The 21592-nt window shown below is 45.2% G+C and overlaps 1 protein-coding gene across 5 annotated transcripts in view; it reads right to left on the bottom strand.

The window, feature by feature from the left end:
- Positions 1–21592, bottom strand: part of Prune2 (prune homolog 2 with BCH domain) — a 263017-nt gene that overhangs the window by 78150 nt on the left and 163275 nt on the right. For all 5 annotated transcript variants that reach the window (XM_036206923.1, XM_036206929.1, XM_036206933.1 and 2 more), the window contains exons 8-9: positions 13447–19996; positions 12354–13116 (exon numbers count right to left, since the gene is read on the bottom strand). In XM_036206923.1, coding sequence (XP_036062816.1) covers positions 12354–13116; positions 13447–19996 — 7313 coding nt within the window. The remainder of the gene's footprint in view (positions 1–12353; positions 13117–13446; positions 19997–21592) is intronic.

The following is a 21592-nucleotide window of genomic DNA, read 5'->3' as shown; positions in this document are numbered from 1 at the left end:
TCATGCAGAAGACCCAGGGACAGTTCCTAGCACTTCTTCAATGGGAGATAAACATCATAGCTAAAGATCAGTGCATACTCACCACATTAGTAAGAATCAAGCTTGAGCTAAACTCAAACAGGAAAATAAAAAAATAAAACATCATAAAGGCTCATTATGGGATATCTAGCCTCTGACTATACAGTAATAAATGAGGCTTGATGACCTCTGACTTAGACTAATACACAAAGTATCTCCAAGGCCTGGAGAGACAGGGGCCTTGCCTCTGTTCATCCCAGTCTGATTTTTCTCCATCATCACTACCAATTTTCCCTTAGTTCAATAACATCAACTCTCCCTCCATCCATTTTACCTGCTAATCTGCTAATCTATCTCCTACTATACTCTTGAGACTACAATATGGTGTTTTTGCTCCTGTTTTATTTTAGAAAGAGCTAGCTACTTCTAGAACTTCCCATTTCATCAACCTTTCTGAGATATTTCTGGGATTGGAGGTGGGAAAATGTGATTGCTAACTGGTGACATTTTTATTCCTTTGCTTCGTGATTCTCTTGATCATGGGCAGTGGTGGCAGCTCCCAAGCTGGGTTTGGATAACACAAAACTTTGCTTTTCCAAGCATTGTGGAAAGGTTGTGTTTGGTTACTACTTTCTTAACTGGAAAAGATTTTAAGGGAAAAAAAAATCTGTCTATAGGTGAAAATATACCTGAATCATCATGGCTTTCAAACCAGCTTCCCACAAGCCCTGGGTGCTCCCTGCTCACCTCTCTGGTAAAAGTTCAACAAACATTTGAATGTTGGCAGCATACAGAAGTGTTAAATCAGTCTAGGAGAGGGGATTACAAAGCAAATGGGTCAGAAACACATCTGCTCTCTGTCAGTCTAAAAATCAAGGAGACAAATCCAACAAAGCCACTCTGACACAGGAAGGGCCAGCTGCTGTGGCAGTCACGTGGGACATGAAGACACAGGAGTAATGCTTCTAGTGACAGGTGTGCAGTGATCTGGCTGAGGTCTCCAGGTAAGAGCTGGCGATTGATACTGCTGGGAAACCTCGGAAGCAATAAAGAACAACAAAATAGCTCTCTCTCCTCCTGTATTCTGCCTGGCTCCTATGCAATCATCAAGACTCATTCTGTTGTTACAACCCATGAGTCACTCTCTAGAGCTTGTCATGGGCATGGGCGGGCGGGCGTTTGGCCTGATCCCTGTGTGTCCCAGCTGGCTAGTCTGAGATGACTCACACAGCCACTGCCCAGGAGGGAAGAGGATAACCAAAGGAAAATCTCCCTTTGTTCTTCATTCCCCCCCCCCACTACTACACACAGGGGTCTGCAGGAAGCATGCAGAGACCAGGGTGAACTGTGGGGCCACAGCAGGCTAAAGACAGACCTGGATTTTCATTTTCAGCTGCTGCCATTGCCTGAGCTGGATTGATTTTGCTCTGAAGAGGACATTGCCCTTTCTTCACCTTGCTTATGTTAATTTATATCAAGCAACTCACCAAAGCTGCAAACTCTGCCATGATGAATAAACAGTTACCTGACTTCAAGCTTGCCAAGTCCCTGAGCAATGATCCACAGGTCCTCACTATCTCCCATTTCTAAACCCTGCAGCATTCCCCTTCTCTTCAGTTCTGAAACTGCTTCTCTCCTTCTGATCTCAGGCCCAGGTCCAGTCCTAAGAACATACAGTCAGACACAGCCATATGGACTCCCACTGTTCCCATACCATTGAGGCAGTCCTAACTCAAAAAAAATCACTGGCTTCCAAAACCAACATAATACATTTAATGATAAGTTTTTTTTTTGTTTGAGTCTCAGGACTCAACCATTTAGTCAGTCTTTCCCTAACTCCCAAAACCACTGCGCTCTCCATGCACAGCCAAATTCTCTTTAGTCTTCCAAGTGTTACTGAAGGCTCTCTTGACTATACTTGGCGGATCAAACTCTTTCTATGGGTAACACTTCTCCTCCCAACCTTCAAACTCTACCCTAGCCCCAACTCTACACTATCTCCAACCCCACCTCCACCCTATCCCCACCTCCACCACCCTATCTATGAACCTTGTTTTTGTCCTTTACCATGAAGGAACTGGAGCAGCACACTCTTACCTTGAAGGGCCCAGAGTCCCTCAGTCATCTCCTTACTGAACTGACTTCATTCTGCTCTTAGCCAGTCAGTTGCTTCACTTCCTCCTCCCCAAGAGGGTGAGAGAAGAGAGTGAATCCCAATTAGTTTAGGATCACATGCAGCCCTTAGGGAAAACATTCTGTTCAGAATAAATACACAAGTTCTGAGAGTTTGGCTTCATTTCCTAAATGTAAGTGCAAAGATTATAAATGAAGTAGGAAACATCACCTTTCTCCTGAAAATAGACGTGTGATAAGTGTGTTGTTTTACCCAACACTGAGAAATTGAAATTTATGGGCTGAATTTTGCTAAAAGCCCAAAGCCAGTGGATAATGAAAGACCAAATGGGGTGAGAACAGAAATTCACTAGGGTGTACCAAAGACAGGCCCACCTATGGAAAAGTTAACCTGACTTCTTGTTAAGGGGGAAAGGGGGCGGGAGCCTGAAGCACACAGGGCTTCAGGTTTTGTTTAGGATCTGGAAGCTACCTTCTTCTTACAAAGCTGCACCTCTGGGGGATGCTTGGGGATGCTGGCTTCCAATAACAACAGCCTCATCTTACTTGTTGTTGAATTGCAGGGCAGGGAGGTTCAAGCCATTCTCACACACAGTTTTTACTGTCCTACAAGAGTTCAATTTGTCGATAGGGATATTTCTAGAAGCCATGTTTGTTGTTGTTGTTGTTTCGTTTTTTGTAGTGTGCAGATATGAAATTTCTCAACAATTAAGAGAAATTCCACAGCCTATTTTCTTTACTATTTAAATTTAATTATCCTAGATTTTATGTTCTGGGCATATTACCAATTATAATGCCAAGAACACTTTCATCAAATGAAGAGTATGAAATGGCTTAGTCAGAAGCAGCTCCCATCCTCCTCTGAGGGGGAGGGGGCTGAGGTAGGGGAAAGGGTTGGGTTAGGGTTTGAGCTAGAGCTGAAGCTATAAGCTGGATAGGGGGTGGGGAGGGTCAGGGGCTGGGTAGGCTGGGTGGGGGCTTGGGGGTTGGGGCTAGGGCTGGGTAGGCTTGGTGGGGGTTGGGGGGCTGGGTAGGCTGGGTGGGGGCTGGGGATTGGAGGTAGGGCTGGGTAGGCTGGGTGGGGGTTGGGGGGCTGGGTAGGCTGGATGGGGGTTGGGGTTAGGGCTTGGCACTCTCCTGATTGGAAGTAGGTCTGGAAACTAGTTATCTGTGACTAATCTGCAGAAAGGTGAGCAATTGATAAAAGTATGCCCCTCTCCCTTAAAGCACAGCCAGTGCTCTATTCTTAGACAGGAATCAGCCTCATATCTCTTCTGCCAGGTAGAAATCTAATGTTATTCTCTAAAGTAGCCAGGGAGCATTTTATCTTTAATTGCTTACACAATTTACTTTCTCGGTGAAACATTGACATTTCAAACTTAAAACTGTGCTTCTGTCTCTTGATTTTTCTCAGACAATGTGAACAGCAGAAGCCCATTTTTGAGGGTGACCTATTTCTGTAGCATAGAAATCAGGTAGATCGTAAATGTTCCAAGATTCGTCAGAGAAGTGGATGTTGTTATACTAGCTTCAGTAACTTTTAGAAACATACAAAACGTGAACTCTTCAATACTAGGGCAGTCTGTCTATCATGCAACCAAACATTATAGCAATCATCGCTCAAGAGTCTCAACAGTTTCAAAATGGTCATTTCCTCTAATTTTCTATCTGCATATTCATCCTCGGTATAAAGGAATAAAAATTGATTATAGCTATGCAGAGGTGTGTTAGATAATTACCCACAGCCAGGAAGGGGACCGGCAAGCACACGTCTGCATGCCCCTTGGCTCTGAGCTGATCAAAATGAATTGTAGCTCTCTGGTGACAGGGGCGAGGGGCCGGGCAGAATTCAGTCTCCTCTCGCCCCCTCCTCCCCGCGCTCCAACTTCCCAGCAGCAGGCTTCCAGAAAGACAGTCTCCATGGAAATCTCTCCTCACCCGACCTAATCTTCCTAAAGTCTGACCAGGACCCACCTACCTTCTGAAGATGACAGGAGGCTTTCTAGCGAGAGGGCCGGAAGGATGCGTGCTTTTTCCTCTTCAGCATCTCTTTACTGGAGCAGTTAACAGCAAGTACAGATTCGCCTCCATTTTCTGGTCACGTGATCCCTGGCACATCTAAATAAGGCTGATCACCTGCCTCCTAGATTTCCTAGTGCATCAGGCTGCTTTGCCTGGGGCCAGAGCCGAGGCTGGGCAGAGTAGCATTTGGGAATATAAAATACTCTCTCTGGGTTATGGAGTCACAAATCTCCCCTTGATTTTTATATCATTTCATGAAAGCTGCTGCCACTCCTGAATGAGGCTGGATTCGAATTTCTTCAACATACAAGTGTGAAAGAGATTCAGTTCCCTGAAACCGTTAAACACACACACACACACACACACACACACACACACACACACACACACACACACAGAATAGCTCTACAATGTATGTATAAAAGATAGCAATTTAGTGCATAATGAACAATGCTTAAGATAATACAATGTAAAAGCACAGGAGAACACTTAAAGAAAAAATCAGAAAGTTCTAGAAAAGTCAGAATGCCCTCCCAGGATTCATACAGCTTTGACTATAAGGAGGCAGAGGTGTGTGACAGATTAAATATGCTGCGAGAAGGGTTTGAGTTTAAAACTAACTTCACTTATTAGCAAGTTTGCAGAAGACTAAACAGCATGGTGCCTCAGCCTACAAGTTCATAGGTAGCAATAATAATGCCACTTTAAAACTATAAGATAACCTGGGGTCCTGCATTCAATACTCAACAACCTCATAAACCAGGCGTGGTAATGCATGCCTATAATCCCATCATTCAGGAAGAAGTGAAAGGACCAGAAGCTTAAGGCTAACTTCAGTTCCATAGCAAGTTTGAAGTCAGCCAGTGATACACAAGACCCTCTCCAAATGAATACATGAACAAATACAAATAAAGAGCAAGATAAAATGCCAGCAGAAATACTGATGTAGTTAAGGCAAGTAAAATATTTGCATAACAGAAAGGAGCATAATAAGTTTTAGTCCAACTGTTTTTTGTTTGTTTGCTTGCTTTTTCATTTTTTGAAAAAGGGTCTCACTTTGTTGTTGAGGCTGGCCTCAAACTAATGAGTGGTCCTTCTGTCTCCTACTTCTGGGATTACAAATGTAAAGCCCAGACTTTTTCTCTGTGTAGCTTTGGAGCCTGTCCTGGAACTTGCTCTGTAGACCAGGCTGGCCTCGAACTCACAGAGATCCTCCTGGCTCTGCCTCCCGAGTGCTGAAATTAAAGGCAAAGGTGTGCACCACCACCACCTGGCTTACACCAATTCCTAATTAGGACACTTTTGAAACTCTGTGTTTGGGGTCTGGAGAGATGGCTCAGTGACTAAATGTGCTTATTGTTCTTGCAGAGGACCCAGGTTCAGTTCCTAGCGCCCACATCACAACCATCTGTAACTTCAGCTCCATGGGATCTGTGACATCCTCGTATGACCTCTTCAGGTGCTGGTGTGCAAAGGGCACACATAAACTCATGCAGACGCAGAAACACACACACATACACATAAATAAAGTAAATATTTTTTTAAAACTCAATGTTTTGGTAAAGCTGTAGGCTTTATTATTATGATTATAAATCTATATTACTAGAGAAACAAAATGTGGATGGTCATAATCATAAAAATCAATTTGAAAAATAACTAGAAATCTTACATGTTAGACAACCCTTTTTCTTTTTTGGTGGGAGCAGGGCTTGAAGGGAAGGGGATTGTGTTAGAATAGGGTGATGGGACAGTTGGGGGTCATCTCTAACTGATGTAATGCCAACAACTAAAAATCAAATTATTCAGCAGAATGTGGTGCTTACTTAAGAGGTTTGAGCTCCTTGAACGAAGGTATTTGGTGTCTTCTTCCCAGCTCTGGGGAAGAACATCAAGGAAAGGGAAAGGGGGACAATATTTTTATCTTTACTTAACTAAAAATGTACAAAATTCATTAGAATTGCCAGGCATAGTGGCATATACCTTCCACTCAACACCTGGCAGCCAGAGGCCAGCAGACTTCTGTGCCAGAGGCCAACCTGGCCTACAAAGCAAGCTCCTGGCCAGACAATTCCAGGGTGAGACTCCATCCCAAAACAAAACAAGATAAATCATTAGGATTATGAGTAGTTATGAGAAACACTTAGCAAGTAACTTATTCAGCGATGGCCACACTATGCTTGCAAGGTCACTTCTGGGAGTAGCAGTTCAGGTCATGAATAGGTCAAGGAGTCAAGTCAGGAGGAGCCATGCTGTATTAAGAGAGAGAAGGCTAGCAAGCCTGGGGATTGTGTCTGTTCAGGATGAAGGCTGGGAACTGTTTTCAATAGTATCTGTTTTAAAACTCAGAAGTTGCTATGGAAACGGACTAAATTCTCTCTTCCAGGGGCTCAGAGGTTAAGAACACTTGCCAATCTCTCAGGAGAGTTTGATTTCCAGCACCCATGTCAGGGAGCTCACAACTGCCTGTAACTCCAGCTCCAGGGGACCTGACACCCTCCTCTGGATTCTGTAGGCACCTGTAAGCATACATATATCTTCACACACAAACACACAAACATACACACAATTTAAATGTTTACACTTTGAAATTATGCCATGAGGCTAATCATAAATACTTTAAAATGTTCAGTAATACTGCATTACATGGGAAATGCAGGCTATTGGCTGCTAGCAACACTTCTCTCTGTCTGGCAGGATGTTCTCTCAGGCTGTACTAAGTTCTGTCTCAGAGTTAGCACTTGAGCAAAGGTATTAATTTATTTTATATGGAAGCCATTACTGTTTTTTAAGAATCACTACCTAAATGCAATAAATAATGTTCCGGTTATTGTATTGGCAGAAAGGACACAGGAGACATCACAGTCTCCAGTAGGGTTGACATTGTTTTCTCAGAGCCTAATTGCTACTTTCCAATGATTACTTAATGAATTGAGTTTTTAAAAGTAAGATTGAAAAGGCCTTTAAAGATTATACATTGTCAGCTGCTGCTGGAGTTGAGAGTATACAGGTGATGAAGTAGAGTGATTGTTCTTTTCCAACAAGGAAAGAGACCCCTAGACTGAAGAGATTGTAACAGCCATGAAGTAGACAACAGATGACCAAAAGGAACCAAGAAAAGCCCTGACCAGGCATACCTATTTCTCTTGATGAGTTTCAGTGAAGTGAATAACAACACTTTAAGAAAGCTCAAGGACTCAAAAAAATCTTGGGGGACTTATAATGGACAGACATTCAGGAAATAAGTAACCATGATCTCATATTACAAGAGAAAGGATTAAAAAAAACTTTATGAGAGAAAGTTGCATATTATTCACAAACTAAGTACAGCACATCCCCTTTGGAAAGGGACTAATAAATGCTTGAAAATTTTACAGCCTCATTAAAAACAAATTACGATAGCTGTGTATGGTGGCATCTACCTGTGATCTCAGCACCCAGGAGGCAGAGGCAGGAGGATCACTCAAGTTGAAGGGCAGCTTGGTCTGTATCACAAGTTAAGGCCAGCCATGGCTGTGCATGAGACCCCACCTCAGGAAAAAGTGAGGAGGGGAACAATTATGTTGGACAAATGGTTTTTATTTTGTTGTTTGTTTGTTTCTGTTTGTTCAATCAGGCAAATTTGTAAGGCACTTAATATTTGGCAGAACCTATTCTAAGCATCAGGGGTATTATGCTTCATAAGACAAACCAGATTTCTGCTTTCTGCTTTCTTAGAAGTTGCAGTCTCACAGATGGAGACAGAAACTAAATCAACAAAATAAATGAATGGAAGCTTTTTTCAGATGGAAAACAAGAAGTAGAAAGAAGGTGAAGCAGTGAGATGGAACATCCTCTCCAATTTGCATGTAGGGCTGTGGAAATGTTGTAGAATGTCACAGAATCCTTTGTCTCTACCCACTGTAAGAGAGCATTACCTACCTCAGTTGTATCAAATAGAAAAGGCAAAATCATTGTTGACTTGGGACCAGTATGTTGTGGAATAATCCTTCTGTACCCTGTGAATATGTATTACTCTCATTGGTTAATAAAGAACTGACTCACTTATAGCTGGGCAGGAAGAGACTGGGCAGGAGAGCTAGACTAGGAGAATTCTGGGAAGAAGGAGGGCAGACTCAGGACTATCAAGGAGCTAATGTAGAAAGAAGCAAGATGGAATGCAGTACTGAGAAAAGGCACAAAGCTTTGTGGAAAAGCATAGATAATAAATATGGGTTAATTTAAAATGTAAGAGTTAGCTAGTAACAAGCCTGAGCTATTGGCCAAGCATCTATAATTAATATTAAGCCTCTGTGAGGTTACCCAGGAACAGCTGCCAGCACAGGAAAACTCTGCCTACCAGTAGCTTAAAGTCTCTAATCCTGGAATGACTTTTGATGGCCTTTGTTTCAAAAAGACTCCCACAGAACCTGGGAATAGATTTCCCACTGCACTAGAGAACAGTTCACTGATCAAGTGCCTTCCTGCCTCTATACTTCTCAAAGACTGAAGCCATTGCTCTCCACTTCAGCCAACTGTACAGAAAACCATCTGTTTGCCTCTTTAGCTCTTCTTTTCCCACCTTGCTCCCTGCAGGCTCTCTCACACTCTGATTTTGGCTTTGGCCAATGAAGGCTCTGGTGGGAGATGAGAGGGAGGAGGGAGAGGGAGAGGAGGACAAACTGACTGGGCTCCCTCCCTTCTTATGTGAGGCAGACAAGCATAGGTGCCACCTTAGCCCAGGACCCTGTTTGGTTTCTCTCTCTTGCTCGCTCTCTCTCCCTCTCTCTCTCTCTCTCACGCACACACAAAGCAGCCTTGTTACTTTACCTGCACATGCTATGTACACATACTCTGTGATGGTTTGATGAGGATGGTAACCACAGGCTCATATATTTGAATACTCATTCTGCAGTTGGTGGAACTTTTTAGGAAGGATTAGGAGGTACAGCCATTTTGGAGGAGGTGTGTCACTAGGAGTGGGCTTTGAGGTTTCAAAAGCCCATACTGTCCTAGTTAGCACTTGCTCTCTCTCTCTCTCCTCTTTCTCTCCCACTCTGCCTGCTATTTATGGGTCAAATGTAAGTTCTCAGCTATTGCTCCAGCACCATGCCTGCTTACCTGCTGCCATGTTCCCCAGTACAAAGATCATGAACTCACCCTCTGAAATTTTAAGAAAGTTCTCAAATAAATGCTTTTTTAAAATAAATCTCCTTGATTATAGTGTCTCTTCACAGCAATAGAACATGACTAAGACATATTCCTTACCAATAATGTAAATAGCAACCTCAGAAACCCCTTGGCTCCCTCTGCTTGTATCAGACTACATATACTGCCAGTTTTGAACAGCAGTATAGGTTTCTCTGGCTCTAATAACAATCAAATTTGGATAGTCTCTATTCAAGTGTAGTTCCAATGTATTCAGATATGAAAAACAGGAGTGAAAAATACACCCTGAATTGGTTTTTGAATCCATATGCAGTAAGGCAAACTGAATTCTTCAAGTAAACTTTTACGGAGAAGCCCCCCCCCCCCCCACACACACACTTACTATCTTATAACTATGTGTAATTGTACATATGATTAAAATCAGATGCATTTTGGGAAGGGACATATACAGTGGAAATAACTATATGACACACTCTATCAATTACAATGGAGGACCACCCAATATATGCCAACCTTTCTTTAGATCTCATAGAGACCTTGGGCTGTAAATTGAGGGTCCCTGAGCTCTCTCATTTACATAGCCTGCTGTCCATGTTGACAATGTATTCCCCTATCATCTGCACTACTACTGTGCGCCAAATAAAGTCATCTTGCTTTTTTGTTTGTTCTGTTTTCAATTTTGTATAAAGCTCTATTTTAATAATTCTTAGGAAAAGAGGCCAAGAACCTGGAAATATCCAGCCCAGACTCCAAGCCTCATTAATGTGTGGGGACCACTCAGACTGGCTGAACTCCTTCGGGTATTTACCCTTCTTCTCACTGTTCCCTCTCTGGTCTAAATCTTCCTGGGTTTTGGCTGCCACTTCCTTCCCCCTAGAGCCAGGACACTCACTATCAGCTACACTATTACTGTACCTCCTCACACTCTGCCACCATCTTTGTAAATGTGACTGGATAACATCTCCCTTGAATTTTCCTAATTTGAAAGTTTAATATAACATCTTTCTTGCTGTGTCCTACTATACCAAGACATCCTGCTCTAGAAAGCCATGATGTTGGGGCTGGTGTGAAGGCTCAGTGAGTAAAAGAGCTTGTCCATCAAACCCAAGGACCTGAGTTCAACCCCCGCCGGTGGTGGGAGACACACAGTGGAAAGAGAGATCAACTCCCCAAAGTTGTCTTCTGACCTCCACATGTGCATTGTGGCATGCATGAATGAATGTGCAAAGACAGACAGGCAGGCAGACAGGCAGACAGACACACAAATGTAGTTTGGAAAGAAAGCCAGGCTGTTTCATGTCCCTCGACACCATCAGTTTCCATCAGCTTCTCTGTAGGCAGCTCTGCCACTCACCCTGGCATTTCAAGTTCAGCCAGGGGCACATGTTGGATTCTCCCACAGGCTAGAAGCCAGCAGTACAGATGGGCAATTCTGTGCCACTCCTTCCTCGGAGCAGCCAGGTGGTACCACCTCACCTCGGCACAAGAACTCCCTCCCATAAAGTACCCGAGCACAAAGCACCACAGCTACAAACATTTGGAAAACCCAAATGAACACTGGAGGGCTCTGACTTCTGTTTCCTTCTGTCCTCCAGCCCCTGGAGTTGGAACCACACAGCCTCAGCAGGAAACAGCCTCCAAGCAGAAGTAGCCCCATCCGCTGTGATGAGAAATCTGTGTCTAGGCACTGAAGGAGCTGGGGGTGGGGGTGACAAGACTGAGGTGTGAGGAGCAAGATCTGACTCAGCCACTTTCAAAACTTCCCATCAAAAACTGACTCTTCCGCCTCTGATGCCTTTCAGAAGGCAATGGGGGATCCAAATAAACCAAGCTACAGATGTTGAAGAAAACATGTCTTTCTGTGGCTGTGCTTCATTGACAAGCACTGGGATGGGAAATGAGAGATAGAAGTTCAGTCTAAATTTAACCATTTATTGCTTTTTAATGACATTTCAGCCTATTTGCTCAGTTTACTCTATCAAGGCGGGAAATAGGACCAACAAGGCTTGTCCAGTCTCAAACGGCAACTGGGTAGACTAAAGAAAATGACATTCTTGTTAATATATAATCACTTATTACAGGAAGGTCTGTTCTTCAGGCATCAGATCCCCAGAGAATGAACATAACTGCTCTACAGGCACCTTGCACTCATGTGCACACACCCAAACACACACACACACACACACACACACACACACACACACACACACACACACTATTAAGATGTAATAAAATAAGAATTTTTTAAAAGAGAGAAAATGGATATATTAACACCCAGGAAGACTGATTTTGAAGGTCTCATGAAAAACAAGGAAAGGTCTAACAGTGTCAGCACACCCCAAACCTTGAAGGCAGTGGTGACGTTCTGTTTCTTGCTGCTTGCCCTTTGACTTCCCATAAACAGGTCATAGAAAAAAATCCCACACTGGATGAACAGAGAGTGCCATCACTGCTCTGACTACCGCTTGACAACTCTTAGCCAATCAGAGCAGGAGTGCTGCATGCTGATTTTGAGCCTGTTCTGGAGTCTCCTGAAGGTCCCTCCCGGGAGCCACAGAACGGCCTTTCTGTACAAGAGTCAGTGTGCCAACAAGAAAGGCGGGGGCTTCGGCTTCCGTTCATTTGAGATGCGTATAGGACAATTACAGAAACATCCCGAGCCTTGGGTTCCTTCTCCCCTCACCTAGTTCTTCCCTAGTCCCCAGCATGGAAGGGTCATTGAGCTGATGAGTACAAACTGCCCAGCACATAGTAGGTCCTGGAGATATGCTGACATCCCCCATTCCCGTTCCTCTTGCCTGTTCAGAGTCACATAGATACTGAAGTCAGCAGGGTGGCTACAGACAGACTGGCTGCAAACCTTCATTTTGCTGATAGTTGTCTAGAGATTGCTTTTGCTGATGACACATCTTATAACAAATGGCAGGAAAGATCTTCTCACCCTGGCACCCTCACATTTCACAACCACTTGCTATTTCTCTGGTTTCTAAATGAAATAATTTTCATAAAAAAAATAAACCTAGTGTTTTGCTTACCCATTTGGTTTTGGCTTCCTGGGTTTCGGCTCAAGGAACTGTGTCTCCTCCTCCATTTCCCGTGGAGGGATCCTGTTTTTCTGGGACAGCTGTGGCGAAAGCATTTCCCATTCATTGTCATGGGTGGCGGCCTGTGTTGGAACTGCATCTAGACCAGCTTGACCTCGTCTCCTGCTCTTCCTTGATTGGCTGCTCAAACCAGTGACTTCCTCTAGTGCTAAAGAGTCTAGCGGTTTATTTCCTCCCAGAACCTGGGACTGGGGGCCCTTGTCCAAGCTGGGACTCAAGAACTGCTCCATAGTTCTGTCAGGAGACCCAGGCCTGGAATCCCTTGTTTCTGAGGATGGATCACCAACCTCACTGTGTCCCAAGACCATCCAGCTCTGCTCCTGTGCAGGAATTTCAAAAGATGCCCTCTTGTGGTCGGAAGACATTCTCTCTCCAGAACCAACTTCGACTTCATTGAAAGACTCAGGCTGGCATGTGCCTGGGACCCCTGCTAACTGAGTGTCTGGTGGCTGTGATTCTCCAGAACCTATGGATAATTGTTCTAATTCAGGTAAGTTTTCTCTTGCTTCCCAGGCCTCTGGTTTCAATGGTGAATTTTTTTCATGGCTTACAAGTATGTAATCCACAGCTAGTGCATGAAGGTCTTTGCTTTTCTCTGCCCATTTATCTCTATCACATTCTGATTCTGTCTGCTCAGGCTCTTTTGTGGGAATTACTTTCTCTTCTTCTAACTCTAGTATCTCCTTGCTGACACCTAGAATAGGAAAGTGAGAAGGAGAGAACAGGCTTAATTAACACATTGTATGATCTGTGATCTTCACAAACAATCACTTAAAAAGAGACAAGCTAATACATATTTTCATTTTGTGGACCTGTTCAATTTTCTCATGCACAGGGAGGTTTCACAATATAGTCATTCCATTTACATATACTGAAGATGGTTAGACAGTAGACTGGACATAGTTACTTTCTCTGCCGGCTTTGGTAGCAATACTTTAACAAACACACTAATTTAATTAATGCTGGTTCCTTGAGGGTGTAGATATGTGTGTGGTTGGGGGGTGGGGTGGGGATTATTGCTTACCGTTTGGTGATCTCATATCGCCACCTGCTGGTGAATCTGAATTATCTGTTTCTATTTCCCAGTCAATGTTTGATGGAGATGACTCTCTGTTGGAACCTGTTCCTCCTACAGGTGAAGAGAGAGCCTCAGGGTCTTCATGAATGTGCAGCACAGTCATCTGGTGTCTAGGCTGCCTGCTGTTGGCCTCAGTGTGGTTTTCCTCTCTTTGATCAGGAAGAGCAGAAAGCAACATCTCTGCGGCATCACTCCCCAGAGAGGCAGCATCTGGAGACCCAGCTTCCTGTGCTGTTTCAGCATCACCAGTAGGTTCTGTGAGGTAGGACAAATCAAAGGGGGGTGTGTACGGTGCCAGCGATTGCTTCAGCGTGCCTTCTTCCAGTGAAAGATCGCCACCATAGCGGAAGTGTTCAGGCTCTTTCATCAGATCCTCATCAATATTCTGGCCCATGACGTCATATTCAAAGTCACCCCAGGAAGCTTCAGATGAACAGACATCTTGCTTCCCTGCATCCCCATCAAGTGGTGTTTCAGGATGGCCCTCTGATAGAGTTAACTTACTCATGTCGTCTATAGTGCCCGTGGAAGTGGTGAGGCCTGAGGCATCACTGAAACTGTGGTCGAAGGCAGCTTCGCTTACATCCAGGCAGGTGTCTGAGGCTAGCAAGATGTCAGTGAGCACAGCCGGGTTCTCAGAGGCAAAAGGTTGCTCACAGCCGAGCAAGGCTCCAGTGCCTGTCTGACTTTCAGGAAAAAGATCATCTGACACCCAAGAGGCATTGCCTTCTATACTGACCTCCTGATGAGTTACGGAAGTGTCAGCATCTACATTTCCAGTGCCTGGGATCATCTTGTCCACCGCTTCCTTCTCTGGGTTGGCGTCTTCCTCCAGTGCTGTTGAGCTTGTATTGTTATCTCCTTGTGTATCAGGTTCTGAGGCACTTTTGGAAGAGGCGGCCTTAGATGAGCCGTTCATATCCGCCAGACTGTTGATTGGAGGCAGTGCTATGGCATGTTCAGAGTGGAGTTCTGAATTGTGTGGGAGAGATTCCTTCCCAGGTTCCTGAATAGGGTCATCATTCATCTTTGGCTCAGTGAGACAGAGCTCACTGGGTTCCACTTCAGGTCCCAGGTAAACAGCTGTATGCTTCTCCATCTCTTGCTTTCCTTCAGAATCATGGCACACATCCGGGCTGCTGGAGGTCTGGGAGTTGCTGTCATGGTCACAGTGAGTCAGTATATCAGGATTCTCAGCATCTGCTTGAAAAGTGAAAGGTTGTTTGACATCCATCCACAAGTCGGGTGAAGCTGAGGCCACTTGCCCACCCTCTTGGAAGTTGCCATGTAAAATATCTGGGATAAAATTATGCTGGAGCTCACTGGGGCTGGGGCTCTCCCATTCAGAACCCGACTTCTTTATCAGTTGTGTGGTGACATTGACTGCAGGGAGATTTTGTGTGGCGGTACCTGAATCTGTCCCTTGGCTGAGATGGGATTTTCCTTGTTCCCTCCATTGCTCTTGTTGGCACTCTGTGGGTGAAACGCCAGGGCTGATGAATCCGTTTTCATCTCTGTCAGTAAATGCTGGATCTGCAGGGTCCCAGACAGACATCATGGATTCCTGACACTGCTCTTGGGTGAGAGTTTCTGCAGGAAAGTCACCAGTGGCAGAGTACATAACTGTGTGTTGTCCAGAATCTTTGTCTTTAATTTGGTTCAATATTACGAGCTGACTGAATTGATTGGCATCAGAGTCTAGCTGCTTTGGTTGAATGTTCCAAAGTTTCTCCTGTGACTTGTCCCCATTACTATCTTGAAAGGGTGACTTTAGTTTATCACTGAAAGGACTTGTATTGCCTGTGTCCACAGGTTCACTATCACTCTGAATGGGTACACCCCAGGGACCTGAATTCTGGAAGACTGGAGAAGTCGCCTCTAACTCACTCTCTGAGTTGGACAACTCTGCAGATACACTGGCATTTGGTCTCCCTTCCTGTAGAGGGCTGTTCCACCATTCACTACTGTCAGCTGAGAAGCCAAGCATTTCCAATTGAGCAGGGTCTCTATCCTGGGGCTTGGTTCCAGGAGATACCTGCCATAGGCTGTCTCCCATCTTCCCTCTTCCTGCAGCTTTGGCCTCCACAGATGTGTCCTGTGTATCTATCTGCATGAGTGGTGACAAAATCCACTGACCAGGGCTGCTTTGTTGACTGTCACAGAATGGGTTTGACTTGCTCTCTTGCTCTATTGGCTCTGAACTACCCACAAAGACAGAAAACTCAGGCTTGGGGTCCTCTGTGGTTAAGAGCTCAGGTTCATGCAATGCATCGCAAGCCCCAGATTCACTCTGAGAAACTTGGCATGTGGCCAAATGGAGGTCCTTCTCTTCCAACTCTTCGTTACCCTCACTATCATCATCAGAACCTGAGCTTGTGGCTATGATCCTAGGATCCTCTGGCTGCACAACTTCCAGAAAATCAAGTTCATTTTCCTCTTGGTGGCTAATCATTGCATTTCCTTGCTGATATACATGAGAATATTCTGAATATCTATCTGTTCCAAGGCTGGATGAAGAGGATGAGTCACCACTGACGGACTCACTTGGAATCTCAGGAAATTTAGGTTCCTTTTGACCAGACATCTTTCCAAACCCATCTGTTCTGTTTTTTGCGAAGTCCTCCATTTCAGCAATGACTTCTACTCGGGATTCAGTGGAAAATAGTGCTGATTCTTGGTGAATCTGTTTGCTCCTGTCATCTTGATCCTCTTCCTGAAGTTCGGTACCGGGTCCACCGGTCCAGGAGGACAAAGCAACGGAAGAATCGTTTAGGACAGGACTTGACACACTTGAATGAGTACACTCACTAGAGAGGCTGTCTCTGTCATAATTTTCTGGTGAAAGGGCTTCTGGGAATCCGTTCTCAGTGCTCTGACCTGCAGGATTCGTAGCTGCCTCATAACTTATGTGACTGTCCCACACATCACTATCTATAGGGCCATCCCAATTGGCAAAGTTTTGAGGAGATTCATAAAGTAGCTCTTCATTTGCACTTTCTGGCTCTAGGAGGTTACAGTCTTCAGTTATCTCAAGTTCCCTTTCTGATAAAGACGTATTTTTTATTAGATTAATCCTACCGGAAGTTGCAATGGTTTCATCTGAACTTATGTGATCCATGAGAGATTCTTCTTGGGTGTCTTTTGTCTGCAAATTACTTGTGGGAGTCTCTGTTTGCATGGCAAAGGAGTCAGGAGTGTAAAGCTCCTTCTCAACTTCTAAAGCTTCCACTGGCCCCTCAGTCTGAGGGCTGGAGGTGACTGAAAGAGAACTGATTTTGCCTGACGCACTGCAGATTTCTTGGTGTTCAAATACAACTGACAAAGACAGTTCCTGGCCACTGGGCTCTTTTCCAGAAACCCACAAGGCACCATCCACCTCAGAGCCTACCGCTGCCTCCTTGTCGAGATGCCCGCTGCCAGAGGTTCCCAGACCTTCAATCTCACTTCCACTCTGTCTGTATATATGGCCTGTCCATGGCTCTGACTGTGAAATATCTTCTAGACTCCCCAGCCTGGGCACCAAGGATGCTGTGCCACCTTGGGACTCTGTCCATGCATCCTGGTCATCAGGCTGAGACATAAGTGCTGCTGACTCACTGAGTCCAGAGGCTTCTAACATGTGACTGCCCTCACCATTTACTGAGTGTCCGGGACTGTTAGGAGGCCAAGTGCTTTGTTCCATATCTGTAGTATTGGGTAGACTTGATAATCTGAATGATGGCATATCTTTATCTCTCATGACAGAATCCCAAATACTGTTTGCAATTAACTGCCCACTCTTTTCATTCAGGGTATGGAATTCACTGGGACCAGTGTCCCTGGTGGGCTCGGCAGAGGCAGAGAGGTCCCAGTCTACTTGATTTGCTTCCTGATGCTCTGTGCCCCATGGTTCTAGCTGCTTCACTGAGAACCGGGTTTCAGGTTCATTGTTTGCAGCTATATAACCTTCTGCTTGACCATCACCATTGATCGCCACACCCCCACTGCAGTCATCCCAATCCAAGTCATTATCCATGTCTGAGATTGTCGCAGTGGACTGTGTGTCCTCTAAAATCACTCGGTTCCATGTGTCGAGGTTGTCGGGGGCTGCCTGGTGTGAGTTGGTGTTGCTGTGTAGAAGGGTGAGCTGTCGGTTTGCCTCATTGTACAGTTGCATCATGCTAGGGTCATCGTAACTGGATGGGCTGCTCTCCCCCACATCATCCTCCATGGAAGCATTCTCATCTTCTGTACCCGCTATCTTGAGTAAATCTTTATCTGGGTGATGTGTGTCATTTTCTTCAGGCTTATCATCTACATGAGGTGATGCCCACATGTCTAGGTTCCCAGGACCAGAACCAATTCGACTTCTCTGAGGCTGCTGTGGTGACATTGCAAGAGCCTCAGCCCCTTCTGTAGGACAGTCAGTGTCTTTTGCCTCAAAACCATTCTTTTTAGCAAAGGGCTTGTCTTCCATTTCTTTTTCATCTCCAGCATATGTTGGTGACGTGTAAGAGTCAGAGGTGGAGTAGTTGGTGTCTAAGGGAGATGGAACTGAATCTTCTCCTAGGTTGGACGCACTGTAATCAGAGCATTTATATGACAAGAAGGAATCTTCCCAAGGAGCTAATACATCTGACCCTCTTTTCTTAACACTCTCCTCAAAGAGGTTCCAGGAACTTTCCTTTTCATACACCTTCCCTCTGGCTTCAGGATCCAAACTATTCTGGTTTTCCCCTGGTAGTCTAGAATTATTCCATGTTTGATCCAGATCAGAAATGGGGCTTCCAGATATAAGAATATTATCCTTGGAGACACTGCTCTTCTTGCCCCAGATGTCTGGAGCTGCATCTTCATTGACCTCAGCAAGGGAATTGTCCAATAGATCTGCAGCAGGGAAAGAAAACCCACTTTTGGCCATAGCCCACTCATTCAGGTCCTGCACAGAAGGCCTCTCATTGTTAGTGGGATGAAGATTCCAAGTATTTTGCAGAGTCTTGGCAGTATCTTTCTTATCAAATGCACCCCAGGCTGGGAAGGGCACTGTAACTGCAGCTTCAACAGAATCTGAGGGATTTCCCCAGGGCTCAGGCATCATTGTTGGTGAGTGACCTGAATGCCACAAAGCAGCAAAGTCTTCTATGAGGTGGTTTGTCCCTTGAGGAGAGGCATCTGTCAACTGTGGCCTCTCTATGGGCAGGTGCTGACATTGTAAGCTCTCTTCCTTCTGGTCCTGGATATCTTGGCTGCCCAGCTCAGGCTGAGCAAATTCAGATTCCCAGGGATCTGATTTTGGGAGTCCAAGACTCTTTGGTTGGAATGCAGAATCTGAGGTTCTCCTTTCAACAGGGCCTGCCTTGTGATCTTTCCATGATTCAGGGCTCTGGAAGACAGACTCTTGTTCACTGGGGCTCCATGCATCTCCAATATTTTTAGAGTCAATTTCCAAGCCACCCCACCAGCTGCTGCACCGTGTACGGGTCTGAGGTGGCCCCAGGTGCCCTGTGCCAATTGCATTTTGGATCATATCTTCTGGATAGAGTGGGGCTGGCTCTTCAGCCGACGGTGAGATTTCAACAAAGCTATTCATAGGTGTTGGTGGGATCCTCTTTGGACCTGAAGGGATATTCTTCAGCCTTTGCGGGGAAGAAGGTTCATCTCCCACAAAACATGTCAGGCTTAAATTTCTTTCAGAGTTATCTCCTGAGCTTTCTTGTCTCTGGACAAACTCTTCATCAAATTCCACAAGGCTGTCTTTCCCAGTCTCTGACAAGAGTGAACTGGAGGAGTAATTAGACATGTTGATCCCCATCTCACTGAGTCCTTTAGGCCCTGCAGAGAGGTTTCCTTCCGATGAATCACTGTTGGGGAAGTCATCTTCTGGCGAATAGTCTGCAGAATGGGAAGATGGCTGGGATTGCTCAGAAGCCATGGGTGCGGGGTCAAAGTTGAAGAGGTCAAAGTGTTCACTGTGTTCCCCAGAACGCACGTGTTCCTCTGCAACAACCCCTTCGGGAATGGGGCTGTAGGAGTCAAATCCTGGGAGCAGGCTATGGTGAGGCCCAGCACCCTCTCCCACCGGGCTGTCATCACTGAGGAACACTGAGCTCTCCTTGGATGAACGACTGCTTCTGATGGTGGCCAGTCCACTGTCAGGGCTAACGAGGTCTACATTGACATCCACCTGAGCTTGATTGGAATCACTGAGCTCCGGGGGGTTTTCTATGAAATTCACAGAGCTGGGCTGTGGCTCTATGTCAGAACCATACAATTCCATAATCCCGGAAGAGCCCTGGGACAGGGGCGCGCTGCCTGCCACAGCTTCTGTGGAGGATGTCCGGCTGTTGGAGACCATCTCTGCACACCTCCTGTTGAGGACTTCCTTGACAAGAAGAACCACCTGCTCACAGGTCACAGAAGGGTCCTCCTGCTGATATACCAGGATCTCATCACAGCCACATTCAAAGGGCTCCAGTTCCAGGCAAGGGTTCTGACTTTCTTCCAATTCACAGCAAATCTATGGGGAGGCATAAGGGGTTGTATGAGCATGCAGCTATCCCTTGCATTTTGTCTTTCTCAACTTTTCACTAAAAATTGTGTATTTTCACATATGTGTGCCACATTTACTTCATTTCTTACCTTCTTTCCCTCCATCTAACTCCTTTCACGCCCCCAAATCCCTCTCAAATTCATTGCCTTTTTTTATTTTTGTCATAAACACACACACAATATATATGAGTAAATATATAAATACAATTTGCTGAGTCTCATTTAATTTAATGTTTCTCATATATGTATGTTTTTAGAGATGACCACTTGGGGGCTCATTTCTGAGAAACACTGATCATCCTGGCTAGTTTTATGTCAACTTGACACAAGCTAGAGTTTTCTGAAAGGAGGAACCTCAACTGAGGAAATGCCTCCATAAGATCTGACTGCAAGGCGTTTTCTTAATTAGTGATTGATGGGGGAGGGCCTAGGCCATTGTGGGTGGTGCTGCTCCTGAGCTGGTGGTCCTGGGATCTATAAGAAAGCAGACTGAGCAAGCCATGAGAGCAAGCCAGTAAGCAGCACCCCTCCCTGGTCTCTGCATAGTTCCTGCCTCCAGGTTCCTGCCCCATTTGCTTTCTGTCCTGACTTCCTTCAATGATGAACTATGATGTGGAAGTGCAAGCCAAATAAACCCTTTCTTCCCCAACTTGCTTTTTGGTTATGGTGTTTTGTTGAAGCAATAGAAACCCCAAGTCACTGATTCTCCCTTTATCAGCAGGCATTAATTGCCTATGCCCCTTCTTCTAGGGTAGAATCTTTTGAGCTTTCCCCCATGTACATTAGCATTTCAACTGGTGCTATCATGGTTTGGGGCTTACTTAGGCAACCACATTGATGAGACTTCATGGGTGGAGCTTCTCTGTCATATATGAAAGACAGTCTCAGCAGATATTCTGGCCCTCTGACTCCTGCAATCTTTTCACACACACACACACACACACACACACACACACACACACACACACACACACACACCATTCCACACCATTCCCTGAGCCTTTGGTGTAGGGATTGTATTATAGATGTATCAGTTGGTGATGGGTGCCCAACAGTCAGTCGTTCTATGAATTTTGACAAGTTTCTATAATGGTCTCTGTCTGTTGCAAAAAGAAGTTTCTTTTGATGAGGGGTGAGAGCCACAATTATCAGACTGGATCTGGGCACAGGATGAGCACTGTGGGAGGGGCCTGGACATTGAATGTGGCATGGGTGGGCTAACGTCAGAAAAGCTAATCAGACTGTGATGGCATATAGGACATGCAAATGGGACCACGTCTGGAGAATGGTGGCCTTAAAAAAGCGTGTGTGTGTGTGTGTGTGTGTGTGTGTGTGTGTGTGTGTGTGTACATGACCATTTGCATGTTTTCTTTTGGAGGCTAGAGGACAATTTCAGGGTCATTCTCAGAAATGCTGTCTACCCCCTTTTGAGACAGGATTTCTCACTGGCCCAGAGCTTATCAATTAGGTTAGACCAGTTAGCCAGCAGGCCTCAGGGATCCCCATCTCTATCCGTCTCTATTTCCCCAATGCTAAGATGATAAGCCTGTGCCACCATGCCCAG

The sequence above is a fragment of the Onychomys torridus genome, chromosome 1 (genome assembly GCF_903995425.1).
Source record: "Onychomys torridus chromosome 1, mOncTor1.1, whole genome shotgun sequence".
Lineage (NCBI taxonomy): Eukaryota > Metazoa > Chordata > Mammalia > Rodentia > Cricetidae > Onychomys > Onychomys torridus.
Note: the sequence above shows the minus strand (reverse complement) of the source record. Positions and strands in the feature narration are given on the sequence as shown.